The sequence below is a fragment of the Beta vulgaris genome, chromosome 4, assembly GCF_026745355.1.
Source record: "Beta vulgaris subsp. vulgaris cultivar EL10 chromosome 4, EL10.2, whole genome shotgun sequence".
Classification (NCBI taxonomy): Eukaryota; Viridiplantae; Streptophyta; class Magnoliopsida; order Caryophyllales; family Amaranthaceae; genus Beta; species Beta vulgaris.
Window position 1 is genome coordinate 64,888,671 of NC_079205.1, and position 23,964 is coordinate 64,912,634.

General features: G+C 35.4%; 3 protein-coding genes across 8 annotated transcripts; all 3 read right to left on the reverse strand.

Moving 5' to 3' along the window:
* Window positions 1-1,015: 1,015 nt before the first annotated feature.
* Window positions 1,016-5,055, reverse strand: LOC104889937 (FT-interacting protein 3). 3 transcript variants are annotated; one of them, XM_010675279.4, is made up of 2 exons: window positions 4,566-5,055; window positions 1,016-4,050 (listed from the first exon to the last, which is right to left on the reverse strand). In XM_010675279.4, exon 2 carries the CDS (start codon window positions 3,613-3,615, stop codon window positions 1,303-1,305), a length of 2,313 nt encoding a protein of 770 aa, XP_010673581.1. In that variant the 5' UTR covers window positions 3,616-4,050; window positions 4,566-5,055; the 3' UTR covers window positions 1,016-1,302. The 3 variants fall into 3 exon arrangements, with proteins under 3 accessions (XP_010673581.1, XP_010673580.1, XP_010673582.1); XM_010675278.4 differs by having other exon boundaries at window positions 4,402-5,055; XM_010675280.4 differs by having other exon boundaries at window positions 4,148-5,055.
* A 1,259-nt stretch (window positions 5,056-6,314) lies between these two features.
* Window positions 6,315-13,011, reverse strand: LOC104889936 (hypothetical protein). 3 transcript variants are annotated; one of them, XM_048643832.2, is made up of 13 exons: window positions 12,875-13,011; window positions 11,363-11,490; window positions 10,984-11,124; window positions 10,183-10,231; window positions 9,859-9,876; window positions 9,162-9,277; window positions 8,966-9,079; window positions 8,523-8,573; window positions 7,785-7,873; window positions 7,632-7,692; window positions 7,472-7,549; window positions 7,299-7,397; window positions 6,315-6,962 (listed from the first exon to the last, which is right to left on the reverse strand). In XM_048643832.2, exons 2-13 carry the CDS (start codon window positions 11,483-11,485, stop codon window positions 6,834-6,836), a joined length of 1,068 nt encoding a protein of 355 aa, XP_048499789.1. In that variant the 5' UTR covers window positions 11,486-11,490; window positions 12,875-13,011; the 3' UTR covers window positions 6,315-6,833. The 3 variants fall into 3 exon arrangements, with proteins under 3 accessions (XP_048499789.1, XP_010673578.1, XP_010673579.1); XM_010675276.4 differs by lacking the exon at window positions 12,875-13,011 and adding an exon at window positions 11,607-11,771; XM_010675277.4 differs by lacking the exon at window positions 12,875-13,011 and adding an exon at window positions 11,603-11,771.
* A 32-nt stretch (window positions 13,012-13,043) lies between these two features.
* Window positions 13,044-21,842, reverse strand: LOC104889935 (DNA topoisomerase 6 subunit B). 2 transcript variants are annotated; one of them, XM_010675274.4, is made up of 19 exons: window positions 21,483-21,842; window positions 21,320-21,372; window positions 19,589-19,686; window positions 19,356-19,461; window positions 18,920-19,054; window positions 18,743-18,794; window positions 18,595-18,659; window positions 18,279-18,385; window positions 18,003-18,105; window positions 17,780-17,865; window positions 17,422-17,618; window positions 16,778-16,893; window positions 16,611-16,696; window positions 16,364-16,436; window positions 15,804-15,895; window positions 15,571-15,709; window positions 15,398-15,492; window positions 14,960-15,134; window positions 13,044-13,474 (listed from the first exon to the last, which is right to left on the reverse strand). In XM_010675274.4, the coding sequence occupies exons 1-19, from the start codon at window positions 21,574-21,576 to the stop codon at window positions 13,328-13,330; spliced, it is 2,019 nt and encodes a 672-aa protein (XP_010673576.1). In that variant the 5' UTR covers window positions 21,577-21,842; the 3' UTR covers window positions 13,044-13,327. The 2 variants fall into 2 exon arrangements, with proteins under 2 accessions (XP_010673576.1, XP_057250550.1); XM_057394567.1 differs by lacking the exons at window positions 19,356-19,461; window positions 19,589-19,686; window positions 21,320-21,372; window positions 21,483-21,842 and adding an exon at window positions 19,171-19,317.
* Between the last annotated feature and the right edge of the window lie 2,122 nt (window positions 21,843-23,964).

The following is a 23,964-nucleotide window of genomic DNA, read 5'->3' on the forward strand; positions in this document are numbered from 1 at the left end:
AGATTTTTTAATGTTTATTGATTCACACATCCTTACATCCACTTTTGTAGTTCTGTAAGTGAAGTTTTCTTTTTTCATAGTTTAAAGCGATGGCCTCCGGGTTTATTTTTACTAAGAGTATTGATGCTCTGGTGGCTTCTTATTGTATTATGTCTTTTCCTAGATGGTAATTTAAATTTTTATTCTGTATACTTAAAGCATGATTAAAAGTTGGTTGAGATGGTAATTGTGTCATGTTATAATAGCAAGAGGTCATGGGTTCAAATCTTGTTCCAAATTAATTTTATTTTTGTTGATCGACATGACTTGTGTACACATTGGACAATTCTACTGAAGTTACAGAGGTGACACGTGATGTGTATACATTGTCACACACACCTTTTAATATATTTGTATAGATATTCTTGATTATGTTTCCTTAAAAGCCATAAAAAGTTGATATATTGAAAGTATTTATAATAACATTTTGGTATTTATATTAGTGAGAATTTTATTTATTAGGAGAGATAATTGATTCGAAGATAAAGTCCTTGCTAGGCTAGGAGCTTGCAGGGCAGACCAACTTCAAAGGATAGATACAAGGCTAAATAGTTCAGAAGATACAAGAGAAATCCCTAACATATTGTAAGGATAACCCTTCAAACCCTAGACAAAGCCTTAAAATTTAAGGTGATACTATACTGAACTACGAGACCTCATTTCCATATTAACGAGAATTTGCTCTTTTGCTCCTATGTTATTCAACTTTGACCACAAATGACAAAAGGTAACTATGAAAAGAGACAGAATAGTAGCACTGTAGTATTGAAGATACCTTAGCCTTTTCAGAGCAAAGGAGCCTTTTCAGATGTTCAGAAATGGGATAGTACATGAGAATTCATAGCAAAACAGAAAAACAAAGCAAAAGCGAATGAAAGTAATGACATATCAATGAGAAAATGACCCTTCAAAGCTGCCTGTTGTATTGACTAGGGAGTAGGGACCATGTCCCTAAAAATCTTGAACTACATCATCATAATAAAATCAGTGGTTGATTTGATAGTTATATAACGCATTACATGCTAATATGTTAATAATACGCACGCACTTTGAGATTACTTAGCTGAACACAGTAATATTACAATCTAATAGCAAACCTTGGAGCAAATTTAGAGTGTATTTTAAGAATACTATTAAACATTAACCATATTACAGAAGTCTAAATGGGTTCAATACAATCAAATAGCAAACCTTGGAACAATTTAGAGTGTATATTAAGAATAAAATTAAACATTAACCACATCATGGAAGTCTAAATTGGGCTCACAGCATGCTGTCTGTTCTTGCAGGTAGCCTTCTGAAGTAGTTGATCGGAACCGAAGGGAGCCTCTTCCGAAATCTAGGGTGCCTGAGCACGTAAATGCCATAGAAGAGAATGCACACTTTGAAAGGAGTAACGTACAACACAATGGCAGCCACCAAACAGAAAGTAACAAACAATGCAGTGGCTCTTGGATCTCTCCAGCTGAGCAGTGACTGAAATCTCTCCCCTTGAGTAGCCAAGTCTCCTACAACAGTTTGAATTCTTCCCGCTATGCTCCTCACTCGATCATACCTCATCCTAATGATGTCGTTTCCCCGAGAAGTAGGAAAAGTATCAAACTCCTCATCAAGCTCATCAGGATGTGCGCCATCAGCATGTGAGAGCCGAGTGTCCATATGAGGTGGGTGCCTAGGCCTCCATCGGTAGTTCCAAATGCCAATCAAGAAAAGATAGAGAAATATGGTGGGAAGAATCAGTTCAGGATAAACAATAAGGATTATGAAGAGAATGTGGATTAGTATAGTAGTTATAGGGTTTTTCCATGTACAAATTTGATCAAACCATCTACCAACCGCAATCATCCCACTTAGAACATTCATAATTCTGAAGAAGTTTGCTTTGCTCCTTCTCATGCTCCACATATGAGAATCCACGTCCAACATATACTCCACAACTTCTTTTCTCAAAGGAGGTTCGGCTCTACTGAGTCTCATCGAGACAATTTGGGTGGCCTGATGTCTCAAGCTATCCAGCTGTATGACAGATAATGGATGAATGTAATGCATTTTGGGTAGGAGTGGATGAGAATACATATGCAGCATGTTGATCCATGAAGAGCAAGAAAATCTGACAGCTAATTGAACCTCACCCATCTTCTTGACTCCTGAAGGGTGTAAGACTAAAAGTGGGTATGAATGTGTATAAATTCTATCAGCTTCAAGAGTTGAGAGTCGCACTCTCACCTTCCCAATCCTCGAATCTTTCACCACATTATTCCCGTGTAAATGACAGTTATCAAACACCCCAATCGTAATAACTGTGCAAGGATCGAAAACCTCCCACGTATATTGCTCGTTCCATTTGGGATGAAAGCTATCAATAATGGTTCTTGTTCGAACCCATTTTTGGCCATACTTAGCCACACAATAAGCATCTGTTGTCCCTCTTCCATCTTTGTTCTTCATTGGCATAAGTCCATGAGCACTAAGAATCCCGACCTCCAGAATTCCAATGCTCGGCTTCCACAATTGCTTGGCAGTTGGCCTGAGATCACTGCTGTAATGGGTAGATTCATCCAATACATGATAACCGCCATCCAAGCAGATCCTTAAGTGAATCCTGCTAGAAAACTTAATTTCCTTCTTTTCCCCATCAACAGTAATATGTTTTTCAAGATTGTACCACCGGGTATTTACTGGCTTATGGTCTAACCTTCTTTGCAACATATGCAGAGGAATTAGACATCTTCCTAGTATTTCATCCTTCCCGGGTCCCACCCTGTCTTCTACACTCAACAACAAGGGCTCTTCAAACGGTTCAGCAGCTACGAACATCAAGTCCTCATTCCACATAGGGTTTAGGGTTTTAGCTTGACAGATTTTAGTCCTAAAACCTTGACTCCCAAGCATTGCCTTAACATAGACTTCTGGGAATCGGGTTTTGTCATTGACCACCAAATCCTGAGCTTCAATGACATTTACCCTGACATACCAAAGTTTAGGCGAAAGGTAAACTTTGGACCGGATTTTCCCCACAGCATCACCACCAACAGAAGCAGCATCAGAATGCCAAGCCTCAGAGAACGCCTCATCACCTTGTGTCCCCATCCAAACCGCCAACATGATCTCCCCTTTTGCCTTACCCCCTTTAAGATCCTCAATCCTATACCATTGAGGAGCAAGAGGACTATCGGGTGGGACCCTCTTTGGCACCTCAGTAAGATCAAATATAACCCTCCCAATGAAATCATCTTTCAAAACATCCTTATCCTTCACAAAAATCTCCACAATCGAAGCTTGAATTCGCTCCTTTGAGAATGCAAACACTTGGTTCCACTCAGGCTTCGTGTTCTTCTCAAAGTGTCTAGTTGTTCCTTTATAGTTACCTAGCTTTACTTCTACATAAGGGTCACAACTGCCTGTTACATCCTTCCCAGGCAACTCCTTGGCTTTCACTACTCTAACATAAAGATACTGCATTTGCTCAACAAGGTCATAGGTGGAATTCAGCTTATCTCCAGCTATCCCTGCCACACCTATGGCCGGGGAAGTCTCCCTTAGAGCAAATTCCTCGCGCGGCGGTGGTGGCTTCATTTTGTATACTTAAAATTATGTGTTTACAGCTCAAAAAACCAATATTGTATTTATGGTTTATAGAAGAATTGGGTTAAAATAGGGGTCAGTCTAACCAAAAAATGTGTTTATAATTCACAAAACAAAATGTGGGTTCTTTTGTTTATGCAAGAATTGAGTTGAAAAAGGGTTTTAGTCTTATAAAACTCAATATCTTGGTATCTTTGGAAAAGTTATTAGAGTAATTAGCAAGCAAACTGAAATTATGCACTCAAGAAAGCCAAAGTTTGGATCTTTAACAATTAAAACAAATTGATACTAGCCAAAGCCAAAAAAAATAAAAAAAAATTGGCAGACAAATCAAAGGTAGTAAAGAAGAAAGTAACAGACAAAATTTTACCAAAAGTGAAGTGTTTCAGTGAAGCTAACTCTTAAACAGTACTCAGTCAAGAACACCTGCAGATAGAAAAAATGAAACAAAGCTGAATTACACTTAGCTTAAAAGCCAAAAAAAAGGAGTTATTGCATAAATTAGCAAACAAGAGAAAATTACCATGTAGTATATATTATACACAATGAACTTTCTCTCATTTTTCTTCCAAAATGAAAGTTTTTTCTCATACTACTTACAGTTTTTTATACATGACAGAAATTTAGATGATTAAACCACATAAAAATGACACAAAAACAGGATGTTCATGGAAAAAAATTCTTCAACTTTGTTAAAATAATCTTATGCTTTGTTAAAAAATACAAACTATTACTATATGGGTATGTGAAGAATATGCATGAAAATGACAGACTTACAGAAACAGAAGTAATAACAGGCAGATCTGCATTACATTAAACTCAGACCTAAAAAGTTAAAGTAGTGTTTGGTTTAACCAAAAAAATCCTAAACAAAGGAAAAAAAATCATGTCTTTGTTGAAGAGAAAAAGTAGAGTTGATGGGTAGAAGTAAAGTTGCTTACCAACTCAAACAAACAGGGAATTTGTTGAAGACTAAAACTCAGGAAACTGTAAATAAAGTCTTGCATTTGTGAAGAAAAAAATTGTTTAGTTATTGTTTTCTATAGCAAGAATTCTTTCCCAAAAAAATTAATAAGAGGAAATTAAAAAAAAAAATATATGTTATTGCATTTTGGGAACATGAACTTTGTTGGACTGGTAAAAGAGTAAAGACTATATAGAAAAGAACGCTGTTAATTATTAAGATATGTAAATTTTACTTGGGTAAAAAACATAGAATTGGAAATTGCAGTAACAAATATAAAAACAAGGACAAGATTCACCTGGGGTACCCGAGGTTCACACGTGGAGGTTGTTGGTCGGTTTTGGCACGTGCCAGGGACCCATGATGGTAATTTGGTCGGATTCTGTCTTATAATATAGTGGTTGTTTCTTATTTAGATGATCTCCATAGATAAACATTTGACTGATGATACCTCCAATTCCTTGCTTATGGATAAAAAATATAAAAAGTTGGTATTATTAAATTACATATTGAGACGAATCTAACAAAGTCTTGCATAGATTTTTTTTTATATATACTTCCTCCGTTTTTTTTTTTTGATGTTACACTTTTCAAATTACGGACTCCTAGGTAATTTTTGGAGATGAGAGAGATAGAGAGAAAGGAAACAAAAGGGTCCCATCTAATTTTTGGATAGGAGAGAGATAGAGAGAATATATTGCCCAAAATAAAAGTGTAACATCTAATTTGAAATTTCTTAAAATAGAAAGTGTAACATCTAAAAAAACGGAGGAAGTATATAAATGAGAATATTTGGGTAAAGATTTTAAAGTTTGACCTCAAGAGAGAAACAAACATTGTATTGTGGGACAGTCGGACAGAGGGAGTACTAGTACCCCAAAAAAAAAAGAGGTAATATTTAGTGAGTTAGAATGAATATGAATTCGAATATATAATTGTTTTTACAAAACCTATTTTATTTTTCAAAATTATTGGGATTCTTTATTGGCCTTATAATGGCCCTGTCCAATAAAAGCACGGTAAATTTGACCCTAATCCTTTAGTTATTAGACTACCCTGTTTAATAATCAGGTCTATTCTTAATCCGCCAAGTTCAAAATATTTCAGATTATGGAAAATAAGTTAGAGGGTAGCTAGTAATAATTCATTTTTATTGGGTACAATTCAGCTTTGATCATATATATAGATGACAAATACGTCAACTTGATTCAAATTATTAGTTCAAGACGTATTCGAGTATAGTGTCAATTGATCATTATGATATCGATTGGTAAATCAGCTTACCTCATTTACAATAAAAGTGTTGATTCAATTTGATAAATCAGTTACAATTATAGGGTATGAGTCAGTTTAAATAATATCTGAAAGAAGGCTAAGCATTTAAAGTTAGGTAAGTTGGTTGGTTACATACTCACTTTCCTTGTCAAATGACAATGACAATTCTTTTAGTTGTGTTTGCTTCTTTAGGTTAACTTGTCTGATTAGTACAATTACATCAGCAAACAAAAGTAAACAAAAAACTGATCCCATAATATTTTGAGAAGTAGATAGATTGAAAAGGAGAAAATAATTAAACCTATATTATGAGCGTGTTCGGCAACAATAGTTGTGGTGGTAGCTTTTAGCTGTGAGAGTAGCTGTTAATTGTGCTGGTAGCTGTTATTGGTTGGTGTGTATTTAGCTGTCCAAATAGCGATATAGAATATTGATGTTCGATAAAAGAAGCTGTCAAAATAGTTGTTTAAGAATAACTAGTTAAAAACTCAAACAAAGCTTTAACATATAATTTATACACCACTAAACGCTACCCCAAAAACTACAAATTGTAGCTTTTGACAAACACTACCTGTACCACTAAAAGCTACTTACACCACTACCTTGCCAAACACTATTATTTTTTCTACTTAGTATTTTGACCGAGTCAAGACACTAAAAGCTACTTAAAAAGCTTGTGCCGAACACGCCCTATGTAATTTTGAGGAATTTTTTCAAATTTTAACTGCAAATTATAGTAAAATAAGTGGTACAAGAGATTATACACTAGACAGTAGACAGCATGCATTAGACGCCTAACCAGTTAAACTAATTTCATTTTTGTTGGTCTAGGAGGAGCCATAGAGATGAATCAGATCAACAAACAACTAAGCATGTATTTCGTATTCCATGATGAGCTGCAATTTCCCTAAAAATAAGCACCTCAATTTATTCTAGAGCAAGTTATCATGCTACAACTGTCTCTGGACGGCTAAAATCTTTTGACAGGCACAACAGCTCCTCCCTTCATCCCAGACTCGAGCATTGCCTCTAAAACAGCCACGTCTCGAGCACCTTCAACGTAGGATAAGCGACGGTCGGGTTTGTGGTTGTTAGATGCCTGCAAACAAAGTTTGAGCAGATGGGAAGCATAAGTTTTTCATCAAGAAGTGGCAATAATTGCATGGTATAGAATCGCCATTTCTAATTGAAAAGGGCTAAATGGAAATTTAAACCTTCAACGAACAAAGAAGAGGATTTGATGTGATCCCCATACTAAGTGGATTTATCATATTTCACTCTTCTCACATGTCCGATCCGGTGGAGAATAGTTCTCCAAATAGCCTAACTCTTCTAATTTAAAGTGAGCATATGAACACCAAATGCTCTGAGTGTGGCACGAGATGAATCATCAAATAGAGAAACTTTCCGTTTGGCAAATGACTTTTGGACTCACCTCTGATATATCATGTAAGAATGTTTTAAGTTCTTCGGTTACTCCACTGAACGGGTGGAATGAACTTGTGCATTGCCCATCAACATTGAATTTAGATACCTGAAATGGCAGTGGTAAGTGCAGATCAATACAAAGCTATAGTCAGGGTTGACGAAATCTGGATTTCAACATACCAAGTATCCATGCCGCCCATCAATGTTGCCACGCTCAATTTGCACAGTTCCTTTTAAGCCAACAACTCGCCAAAATGTCTGAGGTGCAATATTACTCAATTAAGGATGGAGACAATTATGTTTCGAAATAGATCAGGAAATATATCATGTTACCACGTGCCTTGGGTGATCTAGTAGATACTGCCATCACGAAAATGCCAGGGCAACCATTCTCTAGTTGACTGCAAAGACAGATTGGAAAGTGTGTTAACATATTCTGACTTCCATAATACGAAGGAGAAGAAAGGTAAAAAGCGTTGGTTCTGTAACATACTACGTACTGGAGATGTTATCTGGTGGGGGTAAAGTAGTATCAACATGAGTGGTCAAAGCTGAAACGGACTTCATCTCACACCCAACAAGCTGCTCAGTAAAGGATAAGAGTTGGTACGAGTTTAAAAAAAGTAAAACACAAGAAGAGCAACCTCATCAATTTTCATATTTCAGTTCTTTGTTTGATATAGTTTCACATTGGAAGTTGAAGTACCTAGGAGCTACAACTTAGCGTGCATTCTCGTCACCTGGTTTTCCACTTATCTGAACCTAATTATATGAACTTCTATTAATTGTTAGAACTTATTGTAGTTATGAAATGAACTTGGGTTGCCCTTATTGACCCTAAGACCTAAACTTAACTTCTCTTAACTTATTGGTCCTAAACTCTACTCAACTAACTTACTAACTCTAAATTATATTTATCTGAACTTGTCTTCCATGATACAAGTGAAAATAAAGTGAGGAGAAAAGAGCCTTGTCCAGTAGGAAATTGCTTACACAATCTTGCCTAGGGAAGTGAAACATCCCACGAAAAGTTCTACTTCGTATTGACACCTCCTAGTAATAGGAACTCCTCAGGCATTACAACTCCATGAAAAAAGTGATACTTACTACGTCAGTACGTCTACCCAAACGACCTAGTTTTATAGAGATAAAAATGAATGTATAAGGACTGAAAGAACTAGACATAATTGCAAAAAAGTTGAGTAAGAACATGACTACATAAGGTGCTTACCATCCTTAGTGCTGCAATCATATGCACTCCCATATCTAGAATGAAACCTCCCTGCCATAATTTAACAGCAAAAAAGTTTCAGAAAATGTGATAATAAAGGTATCCATTCGAAGCTGATGTAATTAATATTCAGAAGCTTGGCATGATTTTTTGCAGTCATCATAACACAACTTGATAGGAGACGCTGCAATCCTAAGATACAAGACGACAATTAACAACTCCCATGCGTCCAAGAAGAGGGAGAACAGGACTTTTAGCAAAGAACCCAACAAGAAAAAAAAATTCAAACAAGAATCATCCTGTTTTTTTTCCACCAAACCCATCAGAACCAACTTTTCTGGTCTCTGACATCAGTGATTTAGTCAATCAAGTAATTATGAGAGACAAATAGGGCTAAAAACCTTATTGTAGCATAATGATTTAATGTCTAGTAAAATGCTTACATTAAAGTTCCTCCTCCAAGAACTTGAGAAATATGGGTTAGAACTGTTAACTGATCCTTCCACGATAACTTGGACACTCATCATATCTCCTATTTCTTCGACTAGCTTCCTGCCCTGCACAGCCAGTAAGTTCTAAAATTGGGGCGAAACTTCCAAGAAAGCTAATGGTATAAAGGCAGAGCTGAATGGCCTGTACCTCAATAAAACCAGGTTCAAATCTGTAGTTTTCTGCTACAGCCCAAATAGGTTTGCTGGAATTACTAGGACATACAAGATCGTAGCTTGACAATGCCAATTCTGCCTCCTCATTACCTACATATACAGATGAAGCCTAAAAAAGTAAGGGCTGTAATCTTCCAGAAATTAATACAAGAGTAAAATCTAAAACCGCCTCCTCACCAACTTCATTGATTCTGGGTTATTCATAGAAATGTCCATAAAAGAGTAACTATGAAGATGTAGTAAGAAATGTACCATGTTATAAGCTGTTAATTTTTTTAGGAGATGTTATAAATTGTTATTATCTCTACAAATAAATATATTCCCTTCTCATACAATTGATAGTCACATATATCATTTCAGGATGTTTGAAAAAAGTTGTTATCTTTCCTAATATAGTAATGGTGTTTGATTAGAAGTCAAAATATGCCACTGTCAAAGTGATGTAGAGAGGATTGACATAACTAAGCTATTATAAAAGGAAAATTTGGGTTAAACATGTCATATCCTTATATATGAAGGAGTTGGGATAAAGTGACAACTTATTTCGGGTACATGGACGTCTATATGCTTCAACAACTCTTCCAAGAATGAGAAGAGCAGCTTAAGAAACTCAGATAACAAATAGATAATGAAGACAGACAAATGGGCCAGATGACAGGAAATTTACTCACTTGCTGCAGCTGGTTTCTCTGTTGACCCCCAGGATCATCCAAGACCCAAGATTTTGACATGCAAATAACAGGAAACATATTCAACCATCAGAAAACAACCAAGAAAAATGATAAAAGGCGCAAAGGAGTTGAACAATTCTATGCGATAATAGTTATGTGATCATACAGCAAAGTCAAAAACTCCAGCACCTAGTTGGATTATACATTTCTTTCATTTAGTAACTCTAGATGATCAGGCTCATTTCAGCTTTTTCCCTGAAGCCTCTTCATGAAAAAGTAACCAATTAAAAGCAACGATAACTATCGTCGGGGGGGAGTAATTACCTTGGATCACATGCTTCCCTGCCTTCAGCAGTCTCAGCGCCATATCTACCTAAGCAACGGTTTCAACAAGCAGATTCTATTAAGGCTATAGTTTTCTTAGAAAAGTTAACTATGAATTTAACATAATACATTTACCTAATAAACCAAAACTCAAGTATATATGTAAAAGCATAAGTAGCAAACCAGCATCAAAACACCAATTAATTTCAACGAAAATTTATGAAATTGATATTGTTTGTATCATTACGCTCCTTAACAACCCAATTCTACCCCCAACTTCCCTCCCCTCCCCCAAACAACAACAAAAAATTGTCACACAAGGAATACAAAGAAGCTATGACTTTGATTGGCTCACTTATACTAAGTATTCCCTCTATTCTCTAATAGATGTTCCAATTTTATTTTTACACTATTCACATACATCATTTTGACCATATTTTTTGTTGTTTATGTTAGTTATTGAATTTGCCTCAATATTTATTTTCAAAATATCAAGTTTTTTTTTCTTATTCTAACTAATACTACCGTATATCAAAGATATTAATTATCAAAGTTGAGTATCAGCAAATACGAAATTAAAAACTTGTTGGGGGTGGGGAGAAGATATTATGCAATGGAGCATCTCAAACTTTCAATACCACAATGCACAAAGGTTAATTCTTTACATAGTAAATTTTATGACTGAACAACTTAGATAGTACATGATCAGCTTCTATACACTACTAAAATGATTTCATCATCAGGGCAACATAAAAAAAATAAAGATAAGATACCAACAAAAGAGGAGAGAGAAAGAAAGACCTGAATCTGGCCAGCAAGAACAACAGCAACTCCAACAACTGAGGAATCCTTAATAATTTCATCAATACCAACATCACCCCACTTACATTCTACTTCTGGGAAACTCTTACTAGCTAACTCCACTGCAGATCTAGCTGACTCCTATAATAATATTGAATAGAACTTTCCATAAAATTAAACCATTTTCATGACATTAAATTACATCATATAGTATATCAGTGTTACTCCTATACCTTAATTTACCTCAAAAACGGGATGTTGTGTCGTGTCCGCGGACACTTAGACACCCGGACACTCAACCAGTATCCGAGTAGACACTCAATCCTACGGATTAACATAGTAGTATATGATTCAATCAAATTAAATGGGTAATGTGTACCTCAGAACGACTCCAAATATATCTGATTGAAACAAGATGAGAGATCTCAGATAATCTGGGAATGTATTGATTCTTCACAAAAGTGCCTGCTCCAATAATGGTGATCTGGGTTTTATTTGCCATTGATTCTGAAAACAAAAATAATGTCACATTAACTTAGAAAGATGATATATTTATTGGGATTTTAAAATGATATATAGAATTATAAAGGATTTAACTTTTGAAGTTTGGAAAACTGACCAACCTGAGCACATCAATGCAATGCTCCCCCGACTAATTTTATGCTAGATATGATAAGCTCAGTCTAGATGAAATGAACGTAATCCCTAAAAGGCCGTTAAGTAGAGGAATTAGGTGCTCTTTTCAACTCGTTAAATCGTTTTTATAGGTTTTATTGGAGTATGGAAATTGAGGAGAGGTGGTACTTCAGTGTATTACAATCCCGATTATAGGACATTATCCATGGTTCGAAGATTCATTCCAACAATATATGAGGACATTTACTTCTGCGTTGTTTAGCTTTGTATTCAGACTCTGAGTTGGTGTCAGCTACAAGGTAGTAGCCTAGCACAGGTTAGTTTTCGAACCAATTATCTTTCCTAATAAAAAAAAAAATTGGAGTACGGAAATTTTTGCGAAATTCCCTACTCCCTCTGCCTCATAATATAGTCCATGTTTTATTTATAGTGGATTAACCTTTAAAAGCTTTGACCAAATATTCTCATTAATATATATAAAAAAAAAACATACAAGTAAATTTTGTTAGATTCGTCTCAACGTGTAGATTCATACTATCAAAATTTTATATTCTTTTATTAATAAGGAAATGAAAATACCAAAAGCTAGATGTTCATCTAGAACATACAAAATATTAGGAAAATGATATACATAGCCCTTAGGGCTACATATAAGAAACTTAAAATGGAAATAAAAACTTGAATCAAGCATTTATTACATCAAATGATGTGTAATTTTGTCTTGAATTCTTAAACTGTTTCTATTTTAAGAAATGTATTTAATGCTTATCCTTAGCCCTAAGGGCTACATATAACATTACCCAAAATATGATAGGACGTAAGAAGTGATTAATAGTGTAATTTTGAAACGAGGTTATATTTTTTTGGGACAGTGTGAGAAACATAGACAATTTGGAAAAGAAAATCTTTGAGATGATTCTGTTACTAATTGTTAAATTATAAACTTGAAGTTCTTCGAAATCAATCAAACAAATATATCAGGAATCTTCAGATATATGTTCAACCATTTCGACTATAATGTCCCTTTCTCAGCAAAATTAACCAACAATTTCTCCTTTCAGAAATTTGAGCGATCAATTCTCTAACAAGAACAGTTTCAATAATACCGAAGTTGAAAAATCAAGCATTTGAAGCACCAAAGAGAATAAAGGAGGATTTTTTCAAACCCCACAAAGGAATTTTTTTTTGTGGTAATTTAAGGATTGTGTTCTTGTCACTTGGTATTAACTCATTGGAATAGGCGAATAAATCTTACCTAGCTTAGTTGGTAAAGTCTTGTGGGGATGGTGCCAATACCATGATCAAATACCGTCAAATCTCCATGGAAGGAATGACCATCTTGGTACCAGGGGGATTGATCAGCACATCAACTCACCAACCCTCCATGGTAATTCTGAAGCAATTCAAGCACTGCACAAGGAAAATGCACTAAATCTGTATCCTTTTGCTCAAACTTATACATTCATTTAATGTGTTCTGTTTACATATTGAAAGAGGAAAAAAAAAAACAGAATTCGCCTGTACAAGATTGTATCACTCACTATGAAAGAGGGATTACAAACAGCCCTACTGCCTAATTAACTAAAAATAATATTACAAGTTTACAACTTATTACATTTGTAAAGTAAGTAGTAACTACATCAGATGTCTAACAAAATCTTTTAGAAAGAATGATGAATGGTGAACTTATTATACCTGATCCTACTGCTTATTGGAAAAGTCTGAAAACAAAAACAGGACTATGCAGGTCAATAAAGTCGGTTTTCGACTCCAGTGACTGTATATAGATAGTTTCTCTCGGTGCCTCGCTAACTCCAGTCTGGGTAGCATATTCAAGCGCCATTTCATAGTCGACCTGCAAGAACATTATTCAAGATAAGTCATCGACTGGAACATTAAAAGATCTTCAGGGAAAAGAACATCATGATAAATGGACTGCTGGTTGCTCAGAGAGGAAATGAGATATATGCTTCGATTCATTTGAATATATAGCGGGTAAGAAGATAGTATGAAATACAGATTTTCAGTTTAAGTGCATATTCCATTGTGATACACGACGTATGAGGGAGACTAGATTCTCTATGGGGAAAATTGTGAAAGTGGGGAAAGTAACTCCACTCAGTATGGGCACCCACACCAATACCTCTGTTCACCGATGAACATATTCTCTATCTACTAGCTATCTTCACAACATTTATAGACACTCAGGGGGTGTTTGGTTGGGGTATTTTTAATGGAATGGAATGGAATGACATCCATTCCATTGTTTGGTTGGGCATATTTAGGGTAGAGTCTCATACCTAAGGGTATCTATCTCCACCCCATCCCCCTAGAATCCCAATCTCCCCTCCCCCCCTAAGTTTCTAACTCCATTCCCCTCAAGTTTCCAACCCTAATTTGTGTGGAAGGGAGAGAGAGGTTAAATCCTAGACAAGAGAAACCAACCGTCGCCGACCAACCTCGCTCGCCGTACTCCTCCCAGCGCCGGCGCCGGCGCCGACGGTGGAAGTTCTCTTTCCGGCCGTCTCACTGCTAAGATCTGGAAATTTACTTTTTGATTTTTGAATTTGATTCATCTTTTTGGTTCCAACGTGATTGCTAAAATTTGATTCAACTACTGCTAAGATTTGGTTCAATTACTGCTATGATTGCTAAGATCTGGCAATTTGATTCATCTTTTAGCAATGACGTAGTTTAATTTGATTCATCTTTTAGTTCAAAGCATTGAAGACAGAAATTGGAAAAAAAAAATAAACAATTTGATTCATCTTTTGTTTAATATTTTTTATATATATTTTTTACATATATAAATGGGGTTGAGAGATGGGTAGTCAACGTGATTCAATGCTTTGATGCAGTGTTGAGTAATTTGATTTCGTTCTGTGATAATTCTACCGGCAATGTGAATTGTTTTTTTTTTTTTTCAATTCCTGTCTTCGTGTTCTCAATTTTTGTCCTTTTATTTTATAAATTTTTGTCTTTAAAAAAAAATTTACTTTTTTTTATACATATCGCTGGTACAATTATATTAAAATAAAAACTGGATAGCATTCCATTCCAAAAGTGAACCAAACAGCGGAAATGGACATTGAATCCATTACAGGATTGAACCAAACAGTTTGAAACTGGTATGGGGTTCTGGATCCATACCACCCTGGTATGGACATCCATACCATTCCATTCCAGTTCAATGAACCAAACAGGCCCTCAGATGGTATCAAGACTCAAAAAAATATCCAAAATCCGATCTATTCAGAAATATGGAGACGAAGTCAAGGAACATCCTACAAGAAAGATAACAATCATAATTGCCATAACAGAGGCAACTGGATGACCTTACCTGCTCAACATGTCTGGCAAGTTTCTCTTTAAGTGTTTCTGTTGTTAAAGCACGAGTGGCCACCTTTCCCAATATCTCTGCATCCTCACCGTCATATTTTCTCTTCTTAGATGCATGCAATTGTGCTGCTTCTTTGAGGACTTCAAAGATAGCATTTGCAGCATCAGGAATGTATCTAGCATTTGCAAAAGCCAGGAGTGTGAGCAATGAAGATCATATTAATACAAAGAACCCTTGATGAAAAACGAATCGCTCAAATAAATTCCATGTTTTCCGAATAACTAAAGTAACTCTTGAGGGAATTATAACCTGAGCTTCACCACAATTATTCGAAAAAACACATGTTTAATTTGAGCATTTTGCCGAACATCAGGGTTAAGGAAATTTTAATATTAGAATGAGAAGCTCTTTCTTAGGGAGCTAGACAAGGTTATTAACTTGCTCATATTTCGCTTTCTTTCCTGCTGCTCCCTAGCCTGAATTCTCTTCATAATTTTGGACTTCAACTGGATACAACATTGCTGGATAGCGGACTGCAAAGACAAAACCCTCAGCTTAGAAACAGAGCTTAACTTATTTAGAACTTCCACAAGGAAATAAAAAAGACTCACCTTGACCGCTGAAGCTATCTCACTAATATCATCACCAATGTATTCTTTTCCTGTCCCTTTGAAAGGAATTTTAGTGCTTACAATGCTTACAAAGACTCCAATTTTGTCTTGAGTTTGGTTGATCTTGTAGCTGGCCCAACTGTCAAATATGCTTCAATGAGATATCTCCATAATAAAATACCAGGAACCACCCAAGGAAGCAAGAACAACAGCAAGAAGAAATACGCATTTACTTGATCCTCTTTGCAGCTGTCCTTGTGACAACATCAGCACCTTGCTCAAAAAGAAGTGGAATCCGGTTGGCAAACCGAAAAATGTTTAAACCCTATAGTAATTAGTAATGCAGGTATTAGAGGCATAAAACTAATTACATATGTTCACAAATTCACCAATTTGGAATAATCTTATATAATAGCCAATAGCACTGCCAATATTTCCCATCAAAAAAAAAAAACAGCCAATATTGCAAGTGACAATATATCCACTTGGACCACTTCACAATAGGAGCTTGTTTACTGCAATTATTACATCAAATGCTACAAATCCTAGTTATTTTTTTCGGTCCACACTCTTACTTTCAAGTTCTATCAACCACACACTTTCAAGGAAACAAAAGGGGTTTTCCTCCAATCAAAACTTTACTGTGAAATTAACAACCTCAAAGCAGTGCCTTTCACTAAGTTCCTGCAATTTTTTCCAGACTACATTCCCACCATTACATTCCTCAATTATTGACATCAATGTTCTACTTTCATCTTGCCACTTGTATAACAAAGCGAATGAAATCACTTACTTGTTTAACATCTTTGCCACCAACACTGACACCCGCCTCAATAAGGAAAGGGTGGCCTTCAAATACTTGAGCACTGCATAGAATGAAATAAAACAATGACATATCTTTACGGGTAAAAGTTCAAATGAAAGAACAATATGGCGATTGACTAACAATATGTCCTAGTACCCATTATTTCAGGATTTCAGTAGGATATCAAGGAAAGGAGAAATATTTAAGATCTTAAGAGTTAATACTTAATACAAACCTGCCTGAGTAAGTCGCAACCATGTCTGGATGCAACTCTTTTATAATTCCTAAACGGAGATTGTACTCCCCTGCAGGGCTGAGACACTGCAAAAAAAAATTATTAGTGATTACAATGCTATGTGCAAGTCAAATTTCAGTGTTGATAACAAACACCAAGTTGCTTACTTCACCACTAGGATCACCAAATTTAGCCTGACGAAACAGCTGATGTATGCGAACTATCTGCTGTGAAGTCAGTGATTTTACAGCCATCTTTGGGCTGAATTCCTGGCCCATTTCTCCTGCACATTGAAAATGCCTCATCACAAAAGGTCCATCTGTCTACCCATATTCCAGAGCTATTAGAGGCCAGCAGATAACCCCATTCAAAACTAACATTATCAAATATCTGCAGTTGAGCTATGTACAATAATCTGATAGCATGATAAGACATTTGGTGGCTATTCTGCCTATTCATACAGAGATTATAGCAGAAGGTAATATCACACAATGGAATTACAAAACTTCAAGTTTCTTCAAGTGACAAATCAAGCATTCTTGACAACACTTCTTTCCAATATTACATTATAAAACAATTTAGCAGACACGAAACGAAAAAGATTACCATAGGCCATCCCGTGATAGGAAAACATCATGCATACTGCAATCCAATGACAAAAACACCAATTTGAGGAACCTAAAAAATGGTGCATGACTTCTCTATTTTAAAATGAATGTTCTTTAACCTTCTTACAAGGGAGTATTTGATGTATCATATTAAATACATAAATATTACATGAGCAATGTGTTCGAATGATACAATTTCTTACCAATCAGACGCTGAGCATGAGATTTTCCTATATTCACAAACTCGTGTTGAAGAAATTGTAACAGATTCTGCTTTGAAGTTTCACCAATAAGCCGCTTGATGAGTAATAGATCAACAGCAGATGGATGATACTTTGTTTCCAAGGGTACTGGAGGCATTACATCTGTTCGTCGTGCAAATTGTATAGTGACATTTTTCCTGCATAAATAGACAACGATTAGTCGGAGCTTAGAAGATAATAAGAATCTCAAAGAGTTGAATGAGGCTGTCTTTGGCGAAAAGGAGTTCGTTGTTGGATTAAATCAGTCACAATGTGGCAAGAAAGATGCAGAACACAAGAACAAAAAGAGATGACATACTCAGATGTTTCGGAGACAAATTTGAAGAGGAATTGAGCATAAGGCGTGATGACAGCCATCTGACGCATGTAATGCAATATCTTAGACTGCATGGGAACATGTTACCATTTATAAGATAAGATGGAATCATGGAAGGTTTCAAGTGATAGTAATTTTTAAAAAAAAAGACAAAGCAGAAGCAGATATGCATGGGTAAAGACCAAATCACACTCGTAATAAATACCCGGTAAGTAGTCCAATTTCCCTCGATGACAACTTGGATTTCAGCTCCATGCCAACCGTCCTTACTTTCACGCTTTTCATGTAAATGAATATGTGGAATGTTCCTAAAAGCTCACCATTATATAAAGGATAAGAAGTACTACACAACTAAGTGAACTAACACAAGTTAGCACCTATAACACTAATTTAGTATAGTATAACAACATGAAAGTAAAAGCCTACGAGTATTGGAAATACAAGCATAAACCCAAGATTTCATGCAAAAATTCAATCATACCGATGAATGTCAATATCCAGCCTGCAAAATGATAGATAATTTTTCCCTTCCATTGCTGATGAGATCTCTATAGGTAGTCCAGTACTCATCTTGGACCAAATCAATGCCTACAGTTGATAGAACACAAAAACCTGATATAACTCATTCTATAGCATGAAAATTACACAACTAAAAGCCTTAACATTCACTTGTACATGCAACAAACCATAACTAATACCAAGAGACCTGGTATAAATGCTGCTATAGACAACAAAAATCATATGACAACAGAGCAGCTACATTTCTGCAACTACTAATAGAAGAAGAGGGTACTCACCATCTTAGCCCCCAGTCCAAATTTCCCACGTGTTTGTTTCAGCCCATATTTTGTTCCAGATAGAACTGTATGGGAAAAAAAGTCTTATATTAATCATAAGAGAAAAACGTGAAATAAAGTACATTTGATACAAGTTAAAGCAGAACACCTCTCCCAAACATATTGGGTATGTCATCATGCGGCATTCCTTTTCCATTATCCTGCATTAGGGGGATTCATCAACATAAAAGTGGGAGATAGTTAAATTGCTGCAGAAAAAGCTAAATGAGCTCGCAATAACAATATAACCAGGGACTAGGGAGAGAGAGGTGGAGACAGGAAGCACCTTACAGATCACCCTGAAAAATGAGGCTTCACTGCGACCTTTGACAGCCTTCACAGAAGTCTCTTTAACTTTCTTCCCCAAAGCCACACTTTTTGCTTGGCTTTCTTGTTCACGGGCTTCCTTTGCCATGCGTTTCTATGGTACAACAAATAATACAAAGGTAAGCAATTTTAACATCATGATCCACATATTCCACATAAAAAACAGAGTAAAGTCCTAGAAATCAGTATCTGTAAGGGAAAATTGATGACCTATTTGAAATGCTAGGACCACTATGAGTGATTTGAGTTTTGACTAGAGACACCATGAAGAGGTCAACATATGCAATGAGAACACTCAAGCATGAGCCATGACATAGACATCTTTTCAATATCTACTGGATGAATTTTGCTCAAAATACTACTTGAGTTTGAGGAAGCACTAGACGTCCATATACCTCACGAGCCTTAGCTGTCTCGTAGTCATCATATAATTCTTGATCAACTCGCTCTCGATCAACAAGACCAATCATAGAGTTATATTTACTTTTTCCTATCTCTTCACTGCAATAACAAAAGTTTGTAAAAGCACGAGATTAGATGCTAAAATAAAACCAGCATGATTAAACATCAAGCTTATCAATATATCATCGGTACATCCTTGTCATAATCACAAATTCAAACCACTTACATTGTAATCTCCACAATAGGAAGCTCTGATATAGACTCTGCAGAATCAAGAGCATTTTCAACCAACTCTCTCACAGTAGTGTATAGAGATTTCCCAGGCTGCAAAAGAAGAATATTACATGAAGTATAGCAATACTATAACACATAGATTGCTTTCCATTACAATTTACAACATTTTTGACAAACCTCAACCCCCCCCAGATTACATTTAGACAAAATCTCAAAATGGAGGATATTTTGCAATATACCCCGTATTGTTGCATGATACAAAAGATATCGCATATATTCCAAAACTTCCGTTATGTGCAGAACACATAAGTGATTGGTTCCAGCTAAGTCATATTTTTGCAAGATAAAACATCCATTTCTTAAAAATCAATAATAAACAAGAAAGAGGCTTTTGAGAAATGTCTTGAAACCCCAACCGTCTTAACTGTCGACAAGTAAGAACAAAGTAAAGAGGGTAAAGAGACAAATTATATGAAATAACTTTTGACGCTTGGTGAGGTGGTGGTAAATATGACGAGAATGATGCATGTGCCTTTATTGGTGGTGATCTGTATAGCTTTAAAATTAATCTTCCTCTAGTTCCTTTAGCCGAAGCCTTTGCTTTCTCTCTTCCCTTCCGACCTTCCCTCTTCGCTAATCTTCTCTAAATCTTTTAACCTCTGTTCTTTCTTAACTTTCTGTGTCTCCATATCCATAGCCAGCATGATATCAAACTGGGAACTTAGCAGTGTGAAAAACAGTCTCTGACCCACTTTAGGATTACCCGAGATTTAGGAAGCAGAGTCTAATCACTTAAAAATCAAGAAAATGACGACAACTAAACTTGGCATGTGTTGTGCACATTGCAAAAGTTGAGAGGTAAACTGAACATGGTGCACATAGTATTTCACAAAGGGTGTTTAGTGTTTAGTGTTTAGTGTTTAGTGAATTATGGAAAAGTACAAGAGTATATCGAGAGATATCCCAACAAAAATTACTAAGAACACAGTGTCTGTATAAACTGAGGCTGTGTTCTCCTCACTGTATTTTCACTAATTTGAGGAAATATAAGTTCAGTGAAGTTATGTTTAGGGCCAATAAGTCCATATAATTTAACTTAAACGCCAATAAGTTCACTCCAAGGCCGATAAGGGCTACATCACGTTCAACTTACAACTATAAATAAGTTCCAATAAGTCCAAATAAGTTAAGTTCAATGCAAGTAAGTTTAGATATGTTAAGTTCAGCGCCAATAAGTTTACATAAGTGAAGTTTCGGGGACACTAAGTTCATATAAGTCAGATAATTCATATTCAGGTAAAGAGAACGCTAGTGAGTACATGATAAAGAAAGGCATACTTGATACTTCAATGAATCCAAATTACTTTGTCAATATATATTCTCATAGTCCCTCAAGTTGAATAGTCCTTCCCCTATTTTACACTAGATAAACTAACTAGAGATTGTAACAAGCTGTAAGATTCAATAACATTTCCACTGTATCAAAGTGTTCGCCGCTCATCATTTCCTCAAACCTCGATTATAGGGCTTTTTAACACTCCAACCAAATACTAAGGGTGATATAATTTTGGGCACTGACCCAAAAAATCATGCAAATCCATAAAATCAAACAGTTCTATCTACGTATGCAAATCCTAAACAAGATCATAAACAACACAATCTATCGATCAAATTGCATTAAAAAGCACATCACCATATTGTTCAATTAAGCTACAAAACTTACATTGTCGAATCCAGCAATATTCTTGTTCTCCGCGAAGAACTCCGCTGGTGATTCTAAAAATCCAAACAAAAAAATCCAATTTCATCAATCAAAACCCTAATTTAAATCAAAGTGAAAGAAATCACAAAAATTAACGATAAAAGGGGGGAAATTATCAACTTACTCTGCTTGAGAACACTTTCTTTAGTTTTTTTAGGAGCCCTAGATTTCACCTTCTTTGGCTCATTTGGGCTATCACTCAAATCTCCATCATCCATTGAAGTTAATTCTCTCACTAATTTTTAGGGTTACGATCTGCTAAAATTTCTTCAGATTAGTCGGAAAAATTTAGGGTTTATGAGAAAAAGGGGATTTTAAAATGATTTAGTATGGACGAGTGTACAATATAATTATGTACTAATGTAAATTTTCTACATGATGAAGATTGAAGATTTCATCAGACGGTTGAGATGAAACGAAGCTTTGGTGTTCGTTGTTTTTACGCTAAGCATGCTACATACGAATTTTACTTCGTTAATTCTCAAACTATCTCCCGCCAACACTAATTAGTACTATCTCTTTAAAGTCGGTCTTGACTAGGGCCTAGGGGCTAGGGGTGATAAACTGATAATGAGAAGAGTTCGGGCTCGGTTTGGTCAAATTTCGACTCGTGGTAGCTTAGATTTGAGCTCGAAAAGTTTGTAAATAGATTTGATTATTATTTTATATTAAAAAATTATTATAGCTTAAAGCGCTTTAAAAAGTTATTATAGCTTAAAACACTTAAAATTAAAGTTATTATACGTTTCATGTTATATAATCTTTTACTTACATTAAACAATTCATGTTATTTTTTGAATTTAGTCTATAATTCTACAAAAATTGTCAATAATTTTTTAAAATGTCGAATATGATTTTTTTTGTTTGGTTTAATGTTGTGTTGGTTTATTTTTAATTCGTCTTAAATCAAGCTCGAGTTGAGCCGAGCTCGAGCCTTGAGAGAAGCTTAGGAGCTTGAGTCAAGCTTCACTTATCAGTCTCATCGAGCTCCCCAACCGAACTAAAAGATAAACTAGCCGAGCTCAAAATAGTTCAGGCTCAACTCTTACGACACCCTTAGCACCTTGAACAGTGTGTTTGGTAGGGAGGAATTTGAGGGAAAATAAAGGAAATGAAAGAAAAAGACTTCTTTATATTCAATACAAAGAATATGAATGATTCAATTGGAAAGAAAATAAAGTGGGAGGAAAGATATTTTATTCATATAACGTTATGTGCTATTTTTTATTCCAGCTGCTTGTGTGTTTAGTATATGATAAGATATAGATAAATGTCCAAAAACATGTAATAATATAATAACTAGTTATTAGATTCAAGCTGTACTCCAAGTAGAAAAAAATTTAATTTATTAATATTGTCCTTTAGAATGACAATACTAAATACAATTTGGTCTTGTGGTTAAAACTTTAGTATATATGAACTTGGTCACAAGATCAAAACCTATGCTATGCAAATTTTAATTTTTTTATTGCACATGGATTACATGAAAAACTCCTTAGGAAGAGCATCACGTGGCACAGTTCCTTATGTAACAACGCCTTACAACAAAACTTTTTTTTTTAAAGATAATAAGATTTCCATTGCAATGAAGTAGGGACCTTGGAATTATTCTTGCAAGGGGTGGCTGGTGACTGGTGACTGGTGAGAATCGAACCTCTATCACAGGGGTAGAAAAAGAACCTTACAATCGCTAGACCAACTTTGATCCTCAAACATACGCCAAAATTAAAAACCAACAATAATGCATTGGCGCATTGCGTAACCATTACAAATCATATCATTTTCTTCAATGCTAGTTTCGGACTTTCGGTACCACTTTGGCTTTTACTGATTTGGCTTTGGCTTTTGGGTGCAATATACGTGATAGATTTGTTATTTTTAGAAAAATGTCAAGATATGAGCTAAATTAATGGAGGCCATGAAATGGTGATAAATGCCGGTTGTAACGGGTGTGGCACCAATGTCCTGCGGGCTGTATGTTATCTATTGCGGTGGTCACCAACTCACCATCATTCAATATTATCTAGATGAATGTTTTTTTTGGCAGCTTCTCGTAGATGATTATTGTAGACTAATTATTTTCCATATTGTTCACTATGTAAATGTCATACGAGTCCGGATCTTCTAGAGTTATAGTGAAACTCTACAAGGTAGAGTTGTATCTAAGCCATGCATTTAAAAATCAAGGGCTCATATTGGTGGAAGGGAAAGATTTAGGAGTGGATTTTGATGAGATAAAATAGAGGAGATTTTGGAAAGATAATATATGAGTCATTGATTTTTTATTCAACGGCTGATATTGTTCAAACTCTACCTTGTAGAGTTATTTTACAACTCTAGAGGATCCAAACATACTGTATCATAATTATTGCCGAAATAAACATTATCCCATGCTTCGGATTCTTGAATTAAACGGAGGATCCTCTCAGTATTACGTATTACTTATTTCGTTCTCTTTTGTTGTTCATATTTGAAATCTTTCTGTGAGAAGAAATTGAACAAAGGAGGAAGAATTTCTGGAAACGAAGAAGTATAATATAGAAGTTGAAGATAGATATAGATTACAAATGTTAAGTCTGCTGTAAATTGAAAAAAATAAATCATTA